The sequence below is a fragment of the Panthera leo genome, chromosome D3 (genome assembly GCF_018350215.1).
Source record: "Panthera leo isolate Ple1 chromosome D3, P.leo_Ple1_pat1.1, whole genome shotgun sequence".
NCBI lineage: Eukaryota > Metazoa > Chordata > Mammalia > Carnivora > Felidae > Panthera > Panthera leo.
In genome coordinates, this window is record NC_056690.1 from 72744858 (window position 1) to 72761010 (window position 16153).

At 37.6% G+C, this 16153-nt stretch overlaps 1 protein-coding gene across 1 annotated transcript in view; it reads left to right on the forward strand.

Annotated features, from left to right (window-relative positions):
• The window catches only part of DCC (DCC netrin 1 receptor), a 766352-nt gene extending 752339 nt beyond the window's left edge, over positions 1-14013 (forward strand). The window contains exons 28-29 of the mRNA XM_042909706.1: positions 10752-10894; positions 13316-14013. Coding sequence (XP_042765640.1) covers positions 10752-10894; positions 13316-13405 — 233 coding nt within the window. The 3' untranslated portion in view covers positions 13406-14013. The remainder of the gene's footprint in view (positions 1-10751; positions 10895-13315) is intronic.
• Positions 14014-16153: the final 2140 nt, after the last annotated feature.

Below are 16153 nucleotides of genomic sequence, written 5' to 3' on the forward strand. Positions count from 1 at the left end.
TTGATTTCTTGATGGAGAAAATGGAAATGCTCGCTTTAGCTGGTTTCCTTAATGGTACACATGTTCTTTTGGGTGGAAGCAGTGATGACGTTTAACTCTGACAGTTGAAAATATTTTTATTTTTTTAAAAAAATTTTTTAACATTTATTTATTTTTGAGACAGAGAGAGAGAGAGCATGAACAGGGGAGGGTCAGAGAAACAGGGAGACACAGAATCTGAAACAGGCTCCCGGCTCTGAGCTGTCAGCACAGAGCCCGACCCAGGGCTTGAACTCACGAACGCGAGATCATGACCTGAGCCGAAGTCGGACGCTCAACCGACTGAGCCACCCAGGCGCCCCAAAAATATTTTTAAATTATATGGTCATTGACTTATATGATCGCCTCATTAACTAATTAAGTTTCTCTAAGGTTTTAAAATGTTCTTGTGACATGAATACTATTCATGTTGTGCTTTGGTCAGTCTGAGAGGTATACTTGTAAAAGTTGGAAGAGATTGGGTTAATATGATAGTTCACTAACCCCAAAATATAATCTGGAAGTTATATTTATGGTCACAGTGTCTAGATATCCATTTGTGTGTGTGTGTGTGTGTGTGTGTGTGTGTGTGTGTGTGTATGGGTGTGTGTGTGAGAGAGAGAGACAGAGAGGCAGAGAGGCAGAGAGGCAGAGAGACAGAGACAGAGACAAAGAGAGATTTGGTGACTTCTATTAAAGAACAAAACCAGATTTTAAAAATCAAGTATTACAGGATATTAAGAAATCTTGTTCTGAATAATCAAGGTTATACTATAAAAACAGAATCCTCTATGGCTAATTGTCTTTATAAAAGGAGATATTTCCAATATTTACAAAATAAATTGATTTTTGGAGAGTAAAAATCATTCTATTTATACATCATGTGAAATATACCAGAAATTTAATCTATTGCATACTAATGCGGATGAATTTAGAATGATGGCATTCCCCACAGAGTACATAATTATAAAAGTTGTATGAGACTGATGTCTGGATTTCTGCATTGTTTCTGCATTTTTCTGAGGTTTTCATGAAACCATATGGAAATTTTATGCAGAGTCACTTATTTCTTTATGAAGTCAAAATGTGGCTTCTCTGAAGTTTGATCACTAGAATAGCAAAAATGAGGTAATACAGAAAAGTTTTTAAACCTATTTTTCATAAAAAATATAATTGACAATTTTTCTCCTATGAGCATAAACTATCTGAATTGATGAATTGACATAAACAAAGAGCTCAAACCTGTTGTTTCTTCTTGAAAATAGAGTTAGAAAAAGTTAGAAAAAAATAAACTATCAATTTGGGAGGAAGCTACAAATATCCCTTTAATAGCAAACTAAAAATGATCTGAAATATCCAGGAAATTAACTGAGAGGCCTCTTGACTTGGGCATTATATGCAAAATAACATAGGAAGTCAGAGTAGACCTATATAACTTGAGTTGTGGGAGCCTGCCAATAAACAACTCAGGTGTTTAGTTTTGATTTTGTAGTTTCTTTCTTGTTAATAAGTGATCAGGAAACCTCAGAAAAGCATCAAAAGAAAGGGGGAGATCTAGAAGTGTTCTGGTGAATTTATTTCTCATGATCATTGATGATTTTCCTGAAACCTTTCTTATTCTAGAATGTACCTAAATCAAGAAGAAGCAGAAACAAACTGAATTATGAGTGCAGAATCTCTGCAGCCTCCTCTGCTTATTGTTAGCTTGTTTTCAGGAATAAATTCCACAAAGTATGATGTCAGCTCTACTCTGTATTGATTAGGCACTGCTGTAGGTCCTAAGGACAAAAAGACACATTAGATAGTGTTTTTGTCCTTGAGGGCTTTTTATTCATCCTTAGTAACTATTTTCCAACATAAACTTTATAGAACGACTATTTCTAGATCCCTTTAAATCGTTCTGGAAAGCTCTCCGTTACCCATTATAAATGTAAAATAAACACCTCCCTTGTATACAGGGTTTTTAATGGATTCAGAGCCATCTGGGACAATATTTAACTCATGTCTTCAACACAGTTGATCACTTTCTTCCCTCCAGTATTTTGGAAACTTTGCTATTTTCTTCAGTTACTGTTGGCCCAGTGAATTCAGGACTTAGATTCCAATGTGCAACAGAACACAAATAGGTAGAACTAAGAAAGCATGTCTTCTTAATTGGGGCTATTAGATCTTGGTATTACCTCAGAGAAGGAATTAACATACCTGTTGGATTATTATTTAGTACTTCAAGCATAAGTTAGACACCTGTCACCTAGAGAAAAAAGACAGAAAAATATTAACATCAGATTTGAGGGATTTCCTAGGAAGCAAGAGCATCTCTTCTACCCTGGTGCAATGGTGAAAGAAAACTCATTAGTAAAATAAAAGCATCCAAAATGTTGCCCTTTCTAATATTTAACTGTAAAAAATATAAATAAACCCAAGAAGGGAAAGATGATAAGCTACTAACAGTTTGTCAATAGTTAAATTATTGGATCATTTTCTCTTATGGGGAAGGATGTAGTGCTGTATGATGACTCTTGGTGTTTCATTTTGGGTATCCAGGAAGAAGGGTATAGGGGCAGTGTGTAGGGGAGTGGCATCCCAAAAGGAAAAAGGGGTACAAAAGAGGAAAGATATTCAAAGACATTTTTCACCCTTGCATTATTCAAACAAAGGCAAACTCAAACTATCTACTTAATAATAAACCATATTTATGATTCTTCTCCAAGGCATCAGGAGATTTCAGTTATATGATGCTATGATGTTTATGTTCACACTGTTTCACTGCTTAGCTGGAAATGAGTCTAACTGGGATCAAGATAGGGAAGAGAGCAGGAATATGCTGATTTATTCCTTCTGCTACTCTCTCCATCACCACCACCACCACCATTTCACACTGTAACTTGTCTTCTCTCTCTTTTTCTCCTGCCCACACTCTCCTTCTCTTTCCAGCATAACAATCTCTTGTCCACTTCACTCTGCTTTTCTTCAAAGCCTACTTTGTAGAATTTTATTTTTTCTTTTTGTCTAAGAAAAAGCATATACTTTAAGAATATAGTAGTCAACCCCCACTTACCAGTTGAATAGCTTTGAGCAAGTCCCTTATCTTCTTTGAACTTTGACTTTCCCATCTCCAAGACATGAGTAATGAAGATATTATTTAAAAGGCCTATTTTTAAAGAGTATATAAGACGATGTAGGTGAAGATGTGTTACTGGAGTTTATGTACCTCTGGGACAGGGAGAGGACCCCTGAGTTTTACCCTTTCTTTCTCTGGGTTCTAGTTCATGGATATAATAGACAAAAAAATGCTGATAACCAAATGGAAATCAGGGATCCTAGCAAATCATGTAATAACTCTGGAATAACTGGGTAGTAGTGGCTGGGAGACTTCTTCCTCCCTCCCTGGCTGCAGTACTATTGGACCCATGAGCTGTGAGCTAGAACAGACAGTAGAGACCTACTTGCCCTGCTGAAGTTAGGGCCTTTCCTTCTTTGCTTAAGGAATGCAGCCTTCAGAAAGTTCAAGGCCAAAGAATTAGGAGTCAGAGCACAGGCAGGTTTAAGAACTTGAGAGGTGACCATTAGCATATTAGTCCCACCCTCTCACCTTCCACAGAGAGGTAGCTCAATGAAAGCCACCTTACTTGTTATTCACAGTAGCCCCTCCTTTGCAACTTACATGGGGGGGGGGTTACAAAGGGGTAGAGAGGTAGGCAGAAGCACCTCATTAACACACCCTTGGTGTTTCCCTTATTTTTCAAGAGAGAGGAGGTTAGAAGAGCACAAAGCTTCTGTGCCCAGAAGTGACTTTTAGGTATGTTTCTCACCTTTAAAATAGAATACACATGGTAGACTAAATGCTTTAAGATTGATGCCAAAGCTTACATGCTTGAAATTCGATCACTCAGGAGGAATGCCTGAGGCTATTGTATCGAGATTAATACAGCCACTCACTTTTTGTTCAATATATTGTCAACATGAAAAGCTAGAGAATATTACACATTTCCTGTGTACATGTTTCTTATTTCTTCCAAAGCCTCAAAAGCTCTTTGCATGTGAGACGTGTGTATGACTGTATGATACGTCCATTTTCCCCCAAAGAACAAAGTAGTTACTTAATAGTAAATATATGTGAGAATGAAATTATGGTTCACGTAGAAACTAGACCAAGACAGGCCATTTCATTTGTCAGGCATCACAGAATGGGTCAGAAACCAAGTGGAGATGTGAACCCAAGCCTCTTCAAAACTACCCATTTTGTCTGTATTCTTAAGGGTGAGGAAGTGGAAAATGAGACAGAAAATGGGGAAAAGTAGGCAAAGATGTGAAAATTAATATTGAAATCAAAATCATGCTCCCCACTGGCCTCTGATTTGACTCATGGGACTCTGCTCACTCCATTCCTGCTGCAGCCTAATTTCACATTTCTCACCAAGAATCATTTGAGTTGGGAGAACCCTCTGCAGAAAGATGCTAGCAGGAGTTTGCACCTGGCAGTCATACATTATGTACTTAATGAGCAAATGAAATGTTTAATAACTGTACTGTGACAATAAAGCTTAAAACAGTAAATTCCTGCTGAGGCTGCTTATCTACACCTGATGCACACGGCTGGCCCATCTGAGATCTTCAGCTTCATTTGTATTTTATCCCCTTAGTGGGTCCTGCTGAGGAAAGTAACATTAAAACCAAAGCAGTGCTCACTTAATTAGTTGTATATCGTTGTAGGCCCATTTATTTAGCACATCAGCATCATGTGTTCTACCTAAGGGTCGCCTGAAACACTTCTTCAACATGCACCCTGGGTAGGGGGAAATCTATAGTGGTTTCAGATTGAGCATTTGTAAATTTAAATTTTTCAATTAATCATGGGTAATGTAAACTCACAGTAATTTAACATTGCCTATTTTTAGTTGAATTGTCCATTGTTTATTTGAAATAAAACAGCGAAACAACCAGAATTGTTATGGTTTCTCATTAATAATTTTAAGAGAAAATAATAGAACATTTTCTTGTGGAAGGCACCAGTTCAACTCCTACATTATAGTAATTGAATTTTAAGGATATACTTGCCAGAGATTTCTTTGGATTCATTTTTCACCTTGGATTAACTAATGCTTCCTGAATCTTATGGAGAGCAAAGAAATCCAAATGTAAAGTTAAGTACAGGTAGAACAGCTGTGTTCTCCTTCCTTGTATACTTTTTAGTTAATCGCTTAAGATTAGATCGTTAGACCTTTATAGATAACAAAGAAATTGAGACCAAAAGAGTAGGCTGTGGAGCGACAGTCACAAAACTATATAATTGGGACTCCTAAGTCCCAAGTTAGGACTCAATTTCAATATTTATTTCTTTGAACACACATTCTGTTTTGGGAATTTATTGTATAGATCATACATATTTTACTCTCATGAGAAGAAAAAAAGTAAGTCATACAAGAAATCAGAAACCTTTTGTCATGAAGACCAGGTTGGTCTTCAGGATTGGGAACCTCTCATCTCTCAGAGGCCAGTCTGTAGGGAGACAGTTCTTCAGAGCACCAGTGCCAGCCCTCTTATCACTTCTGCCCCCCTCAGCTTTGTTCACATCCTCTCTGAAAGTGACATGGGTTTTCTTGTTCACATCTGAAAGTCAACCTTCATATTTGGGAGTGATCACAGAGAATCTTGACTACCAGGTTAAGGTTATATTAGATTAGTAGCTGAGAGCCATAAAAAGAATTCTTTTAATTTTTGTCTTTCTTTTGGTTACTCCCTAGATCTACAAAAAGTAGGAAAAGCTATCAAAAATTCTGTCATTTCTCGGGGCACATGGGTGGCTCAATTGGTTAAGCGGCTGACTTCGGCTCAGGTCATGATCTTGCGGTCCATGGGTTCGAGCCCCACGTCGGGCTCTGTGCTGACAGCTCAGAGCCTGGAGCCTGTTTCAGATTCTGTGTCTCCCTCTCTCTGACCCTCCCCTGTTCATGCTCTGTCTCTCCCTGTCTCAAAAATAAGTAAAAAATTTAAAAAAAATTCTGTCATTCTCAACGTTGAAGAACAGAAGTTCAATACCCTAATGTAAATGGTTTCTCTAATTGCTACTGTTTCCATGAGTTCTTTGGGAGAGTAGGATTGTGGTTCTCTTTCAGTGTGTCCAAATACCCCCAGGTACCGCAAAGGCAGCCGAGGGTGAAGAATGAGTAGAGAATAGGGGGGACCAGGGCTGCAAGAACAAAGCTGGCTTTTAAACTGGTTTCTGAGGGCAGTGTAGAAAAGGCCAAACCCCAGTGGAGGAAGTGTGGCGACACCCCCCCCCCCCCCCCCCCCCCCGTTACTGAAATCTAGGAAGCTTCAGTATGAAGGAATGGTCCCTCAACAACTGGAATTCCTCAGTAGGTAAGAAGCAGCAAGATGGCTCCCAGTGTCCTCTTCAGATTGGACTGAGCTCCCAGCCATCACTTTCTAATACAAATGCTAAATGATTATGCCGCTTTCTCACTTGAACACAGTTGATGCCATGAGACTGGTGATTTCATATAAAGATGTTTGTTTGGTTTGAATGGTGTAGAAAATGAATTCAGAATTTAACCATTGGAGTAAGCCACAAGGTAAAGGATTAAAGGCATGTCTCATGGCCCTGTGGAAGGATAAGGATGCACACTAGAAAATCCAGACAGGAACCTGTAACACATGGTGAACTATGAGTACATAAATAAGGGAAGAGGTTCAACTTGGTGAGCTTGTAAGGACCCAAGTTTCACCAGTGTCCAGGCTTAAAACAGCGGTGGTTCAGAGTAGAAAATGCTGAATCTATCCAAATGCAAATATAACATAGCAACAGAGCTAGTGCACATGTAAGAACATGAGCATCCGCTTTCAAATATAGCATGTTTTCATAGGAGTCTTTGTCTTACAATATCTGCTCCCCTTTACTAAAGGGCAGTTTTGGGACCCAAGTTGTCTTTTTGGATATTGGAAAATCTCTCCTGAGAAATCTCCCTTGTAGTCTTTTCTTAATTCCCATCCAGGAAAGGGAAAGAAAAATATTTAAGGCCATAAACTACATCAGACAAACCCTATTAACAGTGAACTCTAAACAAGGGTTCAGATTCTTCACCTACACTGGAATTTCATGGAATTTAATTCAACCTTGATCTTTTGATCTCCAGGGACCTCAGTGTTCTGTTCAGCAAAATAAAGGGAAGGTCACTAGATAAACTCCAAGAGCCCTCAAGGGGCCAGCATTCTGAATTTCTTTGAATCTGTGAATATTACTTGAGAAAAGGCAGTCACTTGAGGTTTAAACACTCTGTGTGGTCTTTGAAGCTGAAACAATGTCTTTAGTTCCTTTTGTAAAATGCAGTGTCTTGTATATTGTTCAACACTCAGTAGGTTCTGAATGTATAACTGTTGCCTGGACACTAGAGAAAATCAATTATTATAATGATCTTTATAATAGGTCTGAATTATGGTACTCTTTAGGCATACTTGCATCATATTGTAATATAAGTATTTTAGATGCAGTATAATACACTGTGGATCTCCCCAAGTGTTTAGGATCCAGGGCAGAAAATACACCATCAAAATATACTTTTATAGTGAGAACTATAATTTCCCCACATGCAAAACTACCAAAAAAAAAAAAAGTACTCAAATAAATATTAGGGAATTCTATAGAACGATCTAATAAATTCTAAAATAATCTTTATTCTTGTATCTTTCCTAGGATGAAACAGGCACAGCTTGTTTGAATTTCCTACACAATAAGCTATGCTTTTGTTACTTTTTCTTGTGTCATTCTCTTTGCAGATATCTATGTTAAAGTGAATTGATTTCCAATATGCATTAGACACACACTGCATATGTTTAAGAGTTGAAGTGTAAATTTTTCAGACATAGTTTAGTTTATTAAAAATTTTAAAGCTAAAAGTTAAAAATAAATAAGTAGATTTCATAATCAAGAAAACCTAAGTCAAAATTAGACATAAAAATAAAAGATAAATAAGGATATGTACAGAAATCCGTGTTAGTTTTTAAAGTGCACCTACTCTATTAAATATAGGGAAGGAAGAGGTGGCTCTTCTTAAATATAGGGAAGGAAGAGGTGGGATGTTCTAAGAGAAGCAGCTTTCTGTGGCAATAAAGCTAAACTCAGATTTAAGCAAAGCATGGTGAACATTCTAGAAGGGAAGATAAACATAATCCAGAAACTGTAACTCAAAGTAGGGGTTCAATAGCTACCTTCTCAAGGTTCACCAGCCCTCTATGAAAATTCCTCTTTAAACTTTGTGCTTTCACTTAATTATCTACAATGTTATTGTCGACCACACATATTGGAGCATCTGGAGAGCCATTTTATAGCATCATTTTGCCAGGGGTTTTAGTTCCTGCCTTTGAGTTTACAACTAAGTTGGCTCCAAGAACACTGCATTTATAGTCATAGTCTAAAGAGAAAAATGAAAGAGGTAGATTTAATGTACAAATATTTTGTTCATATCCAATGGAGACTAACTGGCATTACATTCTGCAGAAGAAAGAAGGTTTGCCTCTTGTTCAACCAGAGGAAATTGGTAGTGAAAACTGAGCATATAAGACAAATCCAAAATGACTTTTGACATAGCAGTCAGTACCACATTTATATGGCTGTTTTGTTTTATCCAAACTACCTCATCCGTCATATTAAATAAATGATGTAACTTTAAATTGTGCTATTTTTATAGGACTTTGCTATTTGATTTCAAATGTGTTTTGGTTTAATAGCACAGTGTAAGAACTACAAGTTTATAAAAGCTATGCTGTGTGTTATGTTTATATATATTTAAATAGAATTGTAATAAAAGTAGTTTAAATTCATGCAGAGGTTTATTAGAATTTTGTTTGCCCCTTTATGTTAAAACTCAATTCAACCATGAGAAACCATAATACAGTAAATAGTTTCTACCCTCAAGTTAGTTATATTGGATGGGCTAGATCAACACATTAATGATAGAACCTTAATTTGTTCAGTGGAGTTAGTTATATCTTGGTACAAACCTTTCCTCTGCCTGCCCTTCTCTAAATGCGTGAGCTTGGGTAAGTTAATTTCTCTCCACTTTGGCATTCTCATATATGAACTGACAATAATGGCATTTGGTAGAATTGTTTTCAAAATTAAATATTAATAATAGCTTGCCCTCTTTGAACAAGTTATAGGCACCAACCACTTGAATTACCTCATCTTATTTAATCCTCACAAATTATCATTCCCCTTTTACAGAAGACTAAACAGGCAAGGGAAGTTAAGTCAGTTAACCAAGGGATTACATGGCTAGTACACAGCTGAGCTTTCTAGGATCTGAATGTAGATTAGACTGATAAATCCCAAATTCTCCCCACTATGTTATTTTCCCTAAAATGACAAAGTACTTAGCATAGGTCTAGAGTTTAGTAGACATTCAGTTAATATTATATTCTCTCTTAAAGAAAATGATTCATACTCCTGTCTCTGTACTTCTTTTCATCTGAGCTACCAAAAACTTAAGATCACCCTCTAGTGATAAATCACTCCAACTGCAAACTTTTGATCCCTGAAGTTTAAGAGTGAAAGAAAACAAGTATGAAGGAATTCATGTCAAGCCATATAAATATGAAGGGATGAGAAAAGGTTCTTTGTTATGATTTATCATGCTATTTTGCCTAGCATATACCCAAGTGCTGGCCTATTAGACTGTTTGCATTATTTTTTCCCAATAAGCTAATGTGCGCTATTTCTTTGATTGTAGAATAACCTCTGAGTTTTATTAACTAGGATTATGTGTACCAAAGTATGATCAAAACAAAAAATTTCCCCCCAGATTTTGCATTAGTACACTGTTAGGATCATTAGAACTCAAATGTCATTATTGATGATACAAGACAACTTGGGCAAACTTCTTTCCATGGTTTAATTCAATACCTTCTATGCTGAGGTTTTGGTTACAAAGCTAAGAATGACAAAGTCCTTAGGTATGTGAGGTATACTAGCTGATTCAGTAAGCCTTCATAAAACTTTTATTTTAGGCTCTAAGGACAAATTATATCACTGCTATAAGCTAAGCAGGATTTATAAGGCAAATTTCAGATCCCCCAAGAAAAGATAGCCATTGTTTATAACAGAAATGTCATCTAGTAGAAACTCAGCAGTTCCCACAAATGATTTTCATGAACATTAGAATTTCTTTTATTGAGAGAAGCTATACTGGTAAAGACAGAATAACTTTTTCCCCCCCCAAAAGAGAATTAATAATGAGATTCTATCAGTTTAGCCATGAAGGATTTTGTTTTACTATAACATCTAATACTCTTTGGAGACCAAGAGTGACCATACCTTTTAATTGCACAAATATCCCTCGGTACTGTTCAACAATTTAGGCTTCATTTAGGTGGGCTAACACAGGGCTTTCTGGCCCAAAGCTGAGACCGGCACCAAATGAGTTCCACTGACACTTTGTAGGGTGTGATGAACAGTCTGGAATGCCCAGGCAACCTTTTCACAGCATGATTCGGAATCCACTTGAAATTACATGTGACTGGTGAAGATTCATCTGAAGAGACCTAATCAGAATTTGTCTTCCATTCAATAGAAATAAAATGAGCCCATTTATTGTGTCATAATCCATCTCTATACTACAGAATGAACAATAACCTAGAATCAATGCCAACCCACTGGAATTGGCTTACACACTTGAGAGATTTTTCCCCAGAATGTTTTATACATTACTTTCATCACTCTGTGTTTTCTATTTCAGGGCCTGCTCTTCCCAAGACTCATGTTAAAACAGCCTCTCTTGGGTTGGCTGGTAAGGCAAGATCTCCTTTGCTTCCTGTATCTGTGCCAACAGCTCCTGAAGTATCTGAGGAAAGCCACAAAGCAACAGAGGATCCAGCCAACGTAAGGCCATCCTTGAAATTTATGCTGCATCAGGTGAAGCAGTGACTACTGCTGTACTCAAAAAGCAATCTTAAAAACACAAGCAGATGACTACAGAATGTGTGACTTTATTTAGTTATTTGAGAGGAAAAGTTTGTAGCTAGAGGAAAAAGCTAGAAAGTGATCACATTAGAAAACTCAGAAAGAAAATCAGTGGAGACCAAAAATCTAAATTTTGAGAGCAGAACAGTTCTCCCCAAATGCATTGTAAGGGAGATTTGAAAAGATGCTACCTAAAAGCAGAAATTTAGAAAACTCTGGAGTGTTTCTGAATATAATTCAAGGGAAAGCATTTGAAAGGAGAGCAAAAAACTGACATATGTGCCTTGAAAAATCACAGTGAAAGGGGGAAAAAAGATGAAATAACAGGTTAGAATCATCTCATTTGAATGTACATTTTTTTTCTTAACTTTATTGTTTTCGGTACTGCAAACAATAAGATATTTTAACTACTTGGAAACTACTGAATATGTGTATGTGTGTGAATGGCACAAGTATATTATATGATTAACATACCTTTTTGTATGCTTTAAAAAGATTCAAATATATAGGAATCCATTGCACTACTTTTCAGGATTTGGCTGTTTAGTACGATATTTGTTTAGTCTCGGGGTTGGTTGGCCATATCTCAAGTCAGATCAGATTCCTAAATTTATGTAATATAGCTCATCTTGTAATGTCAGATGAACCAATATGCATTTAAGTTTGATTCTAAGGAGTGATAGCCAAAGGTATAATATTAAAAGCAGTAAAATTACACATTAAAGGATATAGAGACACAGGGCAAATAATCTAGATCAGCACTGTCCTATAGACATATAATATGAACTACATGTGTAATTTTAAATTTCCTAGAAGCCACATTAAAAGATGTAAAAATAAATGAAATTAATTTTAACAATATCTTTCATTTGACCCAATATTTCCAAAATGTTACCATCGTGTAATAAATATTAAAAAGATGTTAAAAAGATATTTTACATTTTTTGTACTAAGTGTTCAGTATCTGGTGTGTATTTTATACGTATAACACATTCCAAATCAGACTAGTCACATTTCAAAAATCCAATAGCTGCATGTGGCTAGTGATTGCTGTGCTACACAATGATACCTAGATAATTCAAGAAAAACAACCAACAAACATGTTAGGAAATGAGTTATCAACAAACATGTTAGGAAATGAGTTATCAACTAATCACCTCCCTTCAACCTCACTCTTCATATGTAGACCAGTCTTTTGAGCCAAATTGTCCACTTTTCAATTCCCATTCAGCTCTGGAGATTATATGGTATATGACCAAATCATTCACTGACATGCTGAGATTTCTGTAAGACATACCATTTTCAACTAGTTTAATACCATGCATTTTCAGCTGTTTCCTTGGCGCTAGAGTGAGTGAGGACCTACCCCCCATATAAGCTCCACCAGTGTTCTCTTGGGATCAACAGTATTTGGCAGGATTAGATACACATTCTGACCAGGTAGTGAGTAATGCTTTCTGTCCTATACAGAACTAGAAATCATGACTCAGGCCTCATTAGCCCAATAACTTAATCAAATGAATGGCCAAGAATGATCAAGTAGGGCAGATCTGCATTAGTCAAAATAAAGGGTATGTTGAGACAAGAAAGAAAAAAGCTGTTATAGAGAATATGTTCATTAAGACTTCTGCAGGTTGACCTCTTCATTTTACCCACCAATCATATTGGTGGCTATAAGATTGCCTTTACTACTGTGCTGTGCATGCACATAGCCAACTCTGGTTTGGGGCGAGAATTTTGTTTCCACCCGCAAAACAAAGCCATAATCTTCAGACCTTTCACTGATCAAGGCAAAGCCCATCAAACTCCCACACAAAAATGTACCTATGTTGTGTTATGCAGAAGAGAAACGTGATATACATTGTGTTCATATCCTGCTGGATGAGATGGGAAGGAAAAAGGAGAACATATTGAATATGAACCATGTCCTGGCCACTGTGATAGTCACTAAACATGCTACAAGATACTTAGCCTATGAAATAGAAATCATCATTTTGTAGCTGAGAAGAACTGTATATCCGAGAGGCTCACTAACTTAACTGAGACCACACAGCTAGACAGTGTGAAATGAGATTTTTTTTTCTTTTCACTCTAAAGCTTTTTCCTGAACACAGGGATGAAGTTAGTGAAACAGTATACAATCATTGCTCTCCTCACCACCTCTTTTATTGACATCTTCATTCAATGCTTCTATTCTGAGCACAGCCTCTCGCTATGGCTATGAGCCACTGTGTCATGCTTGAGAATACAGAGGAAACCAACTAGACATGGCCACTGCCTTCATAAAGGGAATGTATTGATGTTCACCTGTCCTAACTTTTGTTTTTATTCTTTCTGTAGGTGTATGAACAGGATGATTTGAGTGAACAAATGGCAAGTTTGGAAGGGCTAATGAAGCAACTTAATGCCATCACAGGCTCGGCCTTTTAACACGTATTACCCAATTGATGAGGTGTATTTTCCGGGAACTTTGCAGCATACCAATTACCCATAAACAGCACACCTGTGTCCAAGAACTCTTAACCAGTGTACAGGTCAACAATCAGGACCACTCACGGAGGATCCTGAAGCGGTTCAGAAGGAATAAGTGTCCCTTCTTTCATAGGCATCAGGAATTTCACAATGATTACTATGGGGTCCCTAAACAAAAGTAAATAAACGTCTTCACTGCAGTGTCAAAGCTGAAGCTGCTAGACTAGTCCTGGGTCTTTGCCACTGCAGTGACCACACCGTCATAACTAATGCTTATGTTTTCCTTCATCGAGGCCTGTCATTTCCTTTTCCTGTAGGTCTAGTCTCACAAAATGCAAGTGCATTATTGAAGCCTGTCCCATCCTGTGGCAAATCAGTGCGAGCTCATTATTTCGTTTTCAACTTCAAAGTACAAAGCGCCCACGGAAATTCTCTTACTACATAGCACCAAAGGATTGGATGTTTTCTTGACAGCACAAAAAGTAAATAAGTCAACAAACAAAAGGCAGCGAAGGCTTATGTTTTGTAACTCAGACATTCATCTTGCACCAGTGGTGGGTATTAGCAAGCGGCTATAAAATTCACCCATCTTTGCAAGTATTTGGTTAATATTTGTGTCTGAAGAGCGGGAATGTAAAAATCTGCAACTAGTGGTGTCTTGCCAGTAGCAGTCTGTTTCCTGAAAGAGGATACAATATGCAATCTTCTCAGACACACGGTAATTACGTGCTTAAGCTTGTAATAGGACACGTTTCAATTTGGGTGGCTTTTGTGCCATATCACACTGTGATGACATTTCAAAGCTTCACCAAGGCCATCTTCCTCAGAAGTCTGGACGGAAGTGTTTCCCCCCCTCCGTCCTGTCCCTTCCTGAGTTCTCCATGGCTGCCAGCCTTGGCTGAGGTGGCCAGCTCCTACACACTGCTTGGCCTCCTGACCAACATCCCTGTCACCCTCTGTGGAAATGGCAGACTCCCTGAGAACAGGCCCTGAGGAAGGGAAGTAAAATGGAAGGCAGTTGCACACAGTACCTGCCTTTGAGTGATGTCACTTCCCACGACAGGCTCCTCACTGACTCAGAGGGGGCAGTTTTGGTCAGTGGCCACCACCAAGCCCTGTTGTCAAGGGAACCTACACTCTGCCTGAGATGCAGAGAGGAAGGTGCCTCTTGATGCTTCTGACACATTATAAATCCAGTGGATGCTTTTCAGAGCTGCATCTTCATTGTGAACTAGAATTTTAAATTCCTATCACCATGTTTATCTACAGCTTGGAACTAGGTGAAATTAAGAACATTTTGCGTGCACCCTTTTCATTTCTGAATTTTCAGCTGCATTTGGAGTTAATCCCTGTTTATGCAGCTGAATCGCCAAAAGGGAGCTAATTTGCATATTTATCAGTTAGGCGACTTGAAAACCCAATAAGAGAGTTTCAGCTGAATTATTCCTTTCAGCTCTGTCTTTGATTTCAAGCTTGAGTAGGTCATAATTTTAAAAGAGCATGGAAGGGATAGGATCTTTACAACCTAATAGCTCCTTTTATTAGGTGGGTAATTATATATGAATCCCTGAATAAAATATTTTGAGCAAAATGGCACTGTAACAGAAGTAATAATTCAGATTATTTTTTTACAGTTTTATGTCGGGAAGGAAATCTGATGTCAAAGAGAGGGCTTGTTCAAATGGTTCATTAGAAAGTCCGGTCCATTTGTGAAATTGTTCCTTCAACAAGAGTGCTTCTTCAATATACTAAGATTTTCTTGAAGTTCTTCTGAAGAGCTATGTGACGTTATTCTATAGGGCAGATTATTCTTGTTCAAAATCTGGGCACTTAGGTAGACAACCTTCCGCTGACCGGGAACAAGGCATTTCCTAACATAATCCCGAATATTGCAGAAATAATTCATTACTTCAGAAAATGTTCATTAGGCTAGCTTTACCACTCGAGGTCCTAGAATGCCCCCCCTTTCTAATACTCATAAACAAGGAACATTCTCTGAAAGCATTCTCTACCCAAAGAATACATCCTGAGTGCTCTGTTTGAAACAGGCTGCAAGTCTCAAATTTCAGATAGAGTCACATCTTCAATCTATAGACTGTATCTGGACAATCAAGAGAACTAGAATTTCACAAAATTCTAGTTGACTCTAGTCAAAGTCACTGACCTTAACAAATAAAAATTTGTAAAACTACACGAACATATGCATTATCTGTTTTCGGTGAGAGGTATATTTCTGGTGCATGCTCTTAAAACTTTCTTCATTAAAGAAATACAATGGTTTGTTTTAGTAATTCGTAATGCTAATAAGGCTTTGCTTCATGCCTTGAAGATATAGTAGAATCCATTTAAATCCTCTTAAGAGACTCTCGTGCCCTTTACCCAATGGTTTTAGTGCGCAGTGACTTCACCACAGCTTTTGTAAAACTCTGCTCCCCACTATCTCAAAGAGTTCACCTATGTATACAACTGCCTGCTCAAGTTTTCAGGTCACTTTTTAATTTCCCAGTCTTCTGATCTCTTGACAAGAAGCAATCTGTGAACACTGCAAGATGCCCTCTATTTTGTTCCTACTTCGAGCCTAGTTCATAACATCCAGGGCTCTTTAAGCTCATAAATCTCTCTGACTCCCATAGGGTGATGTTTGACAGCCAACCAGCAGCTCTGCCACCAGGGCTCATTTCTCCCTGAAAAAGAAGAAAATAAAAC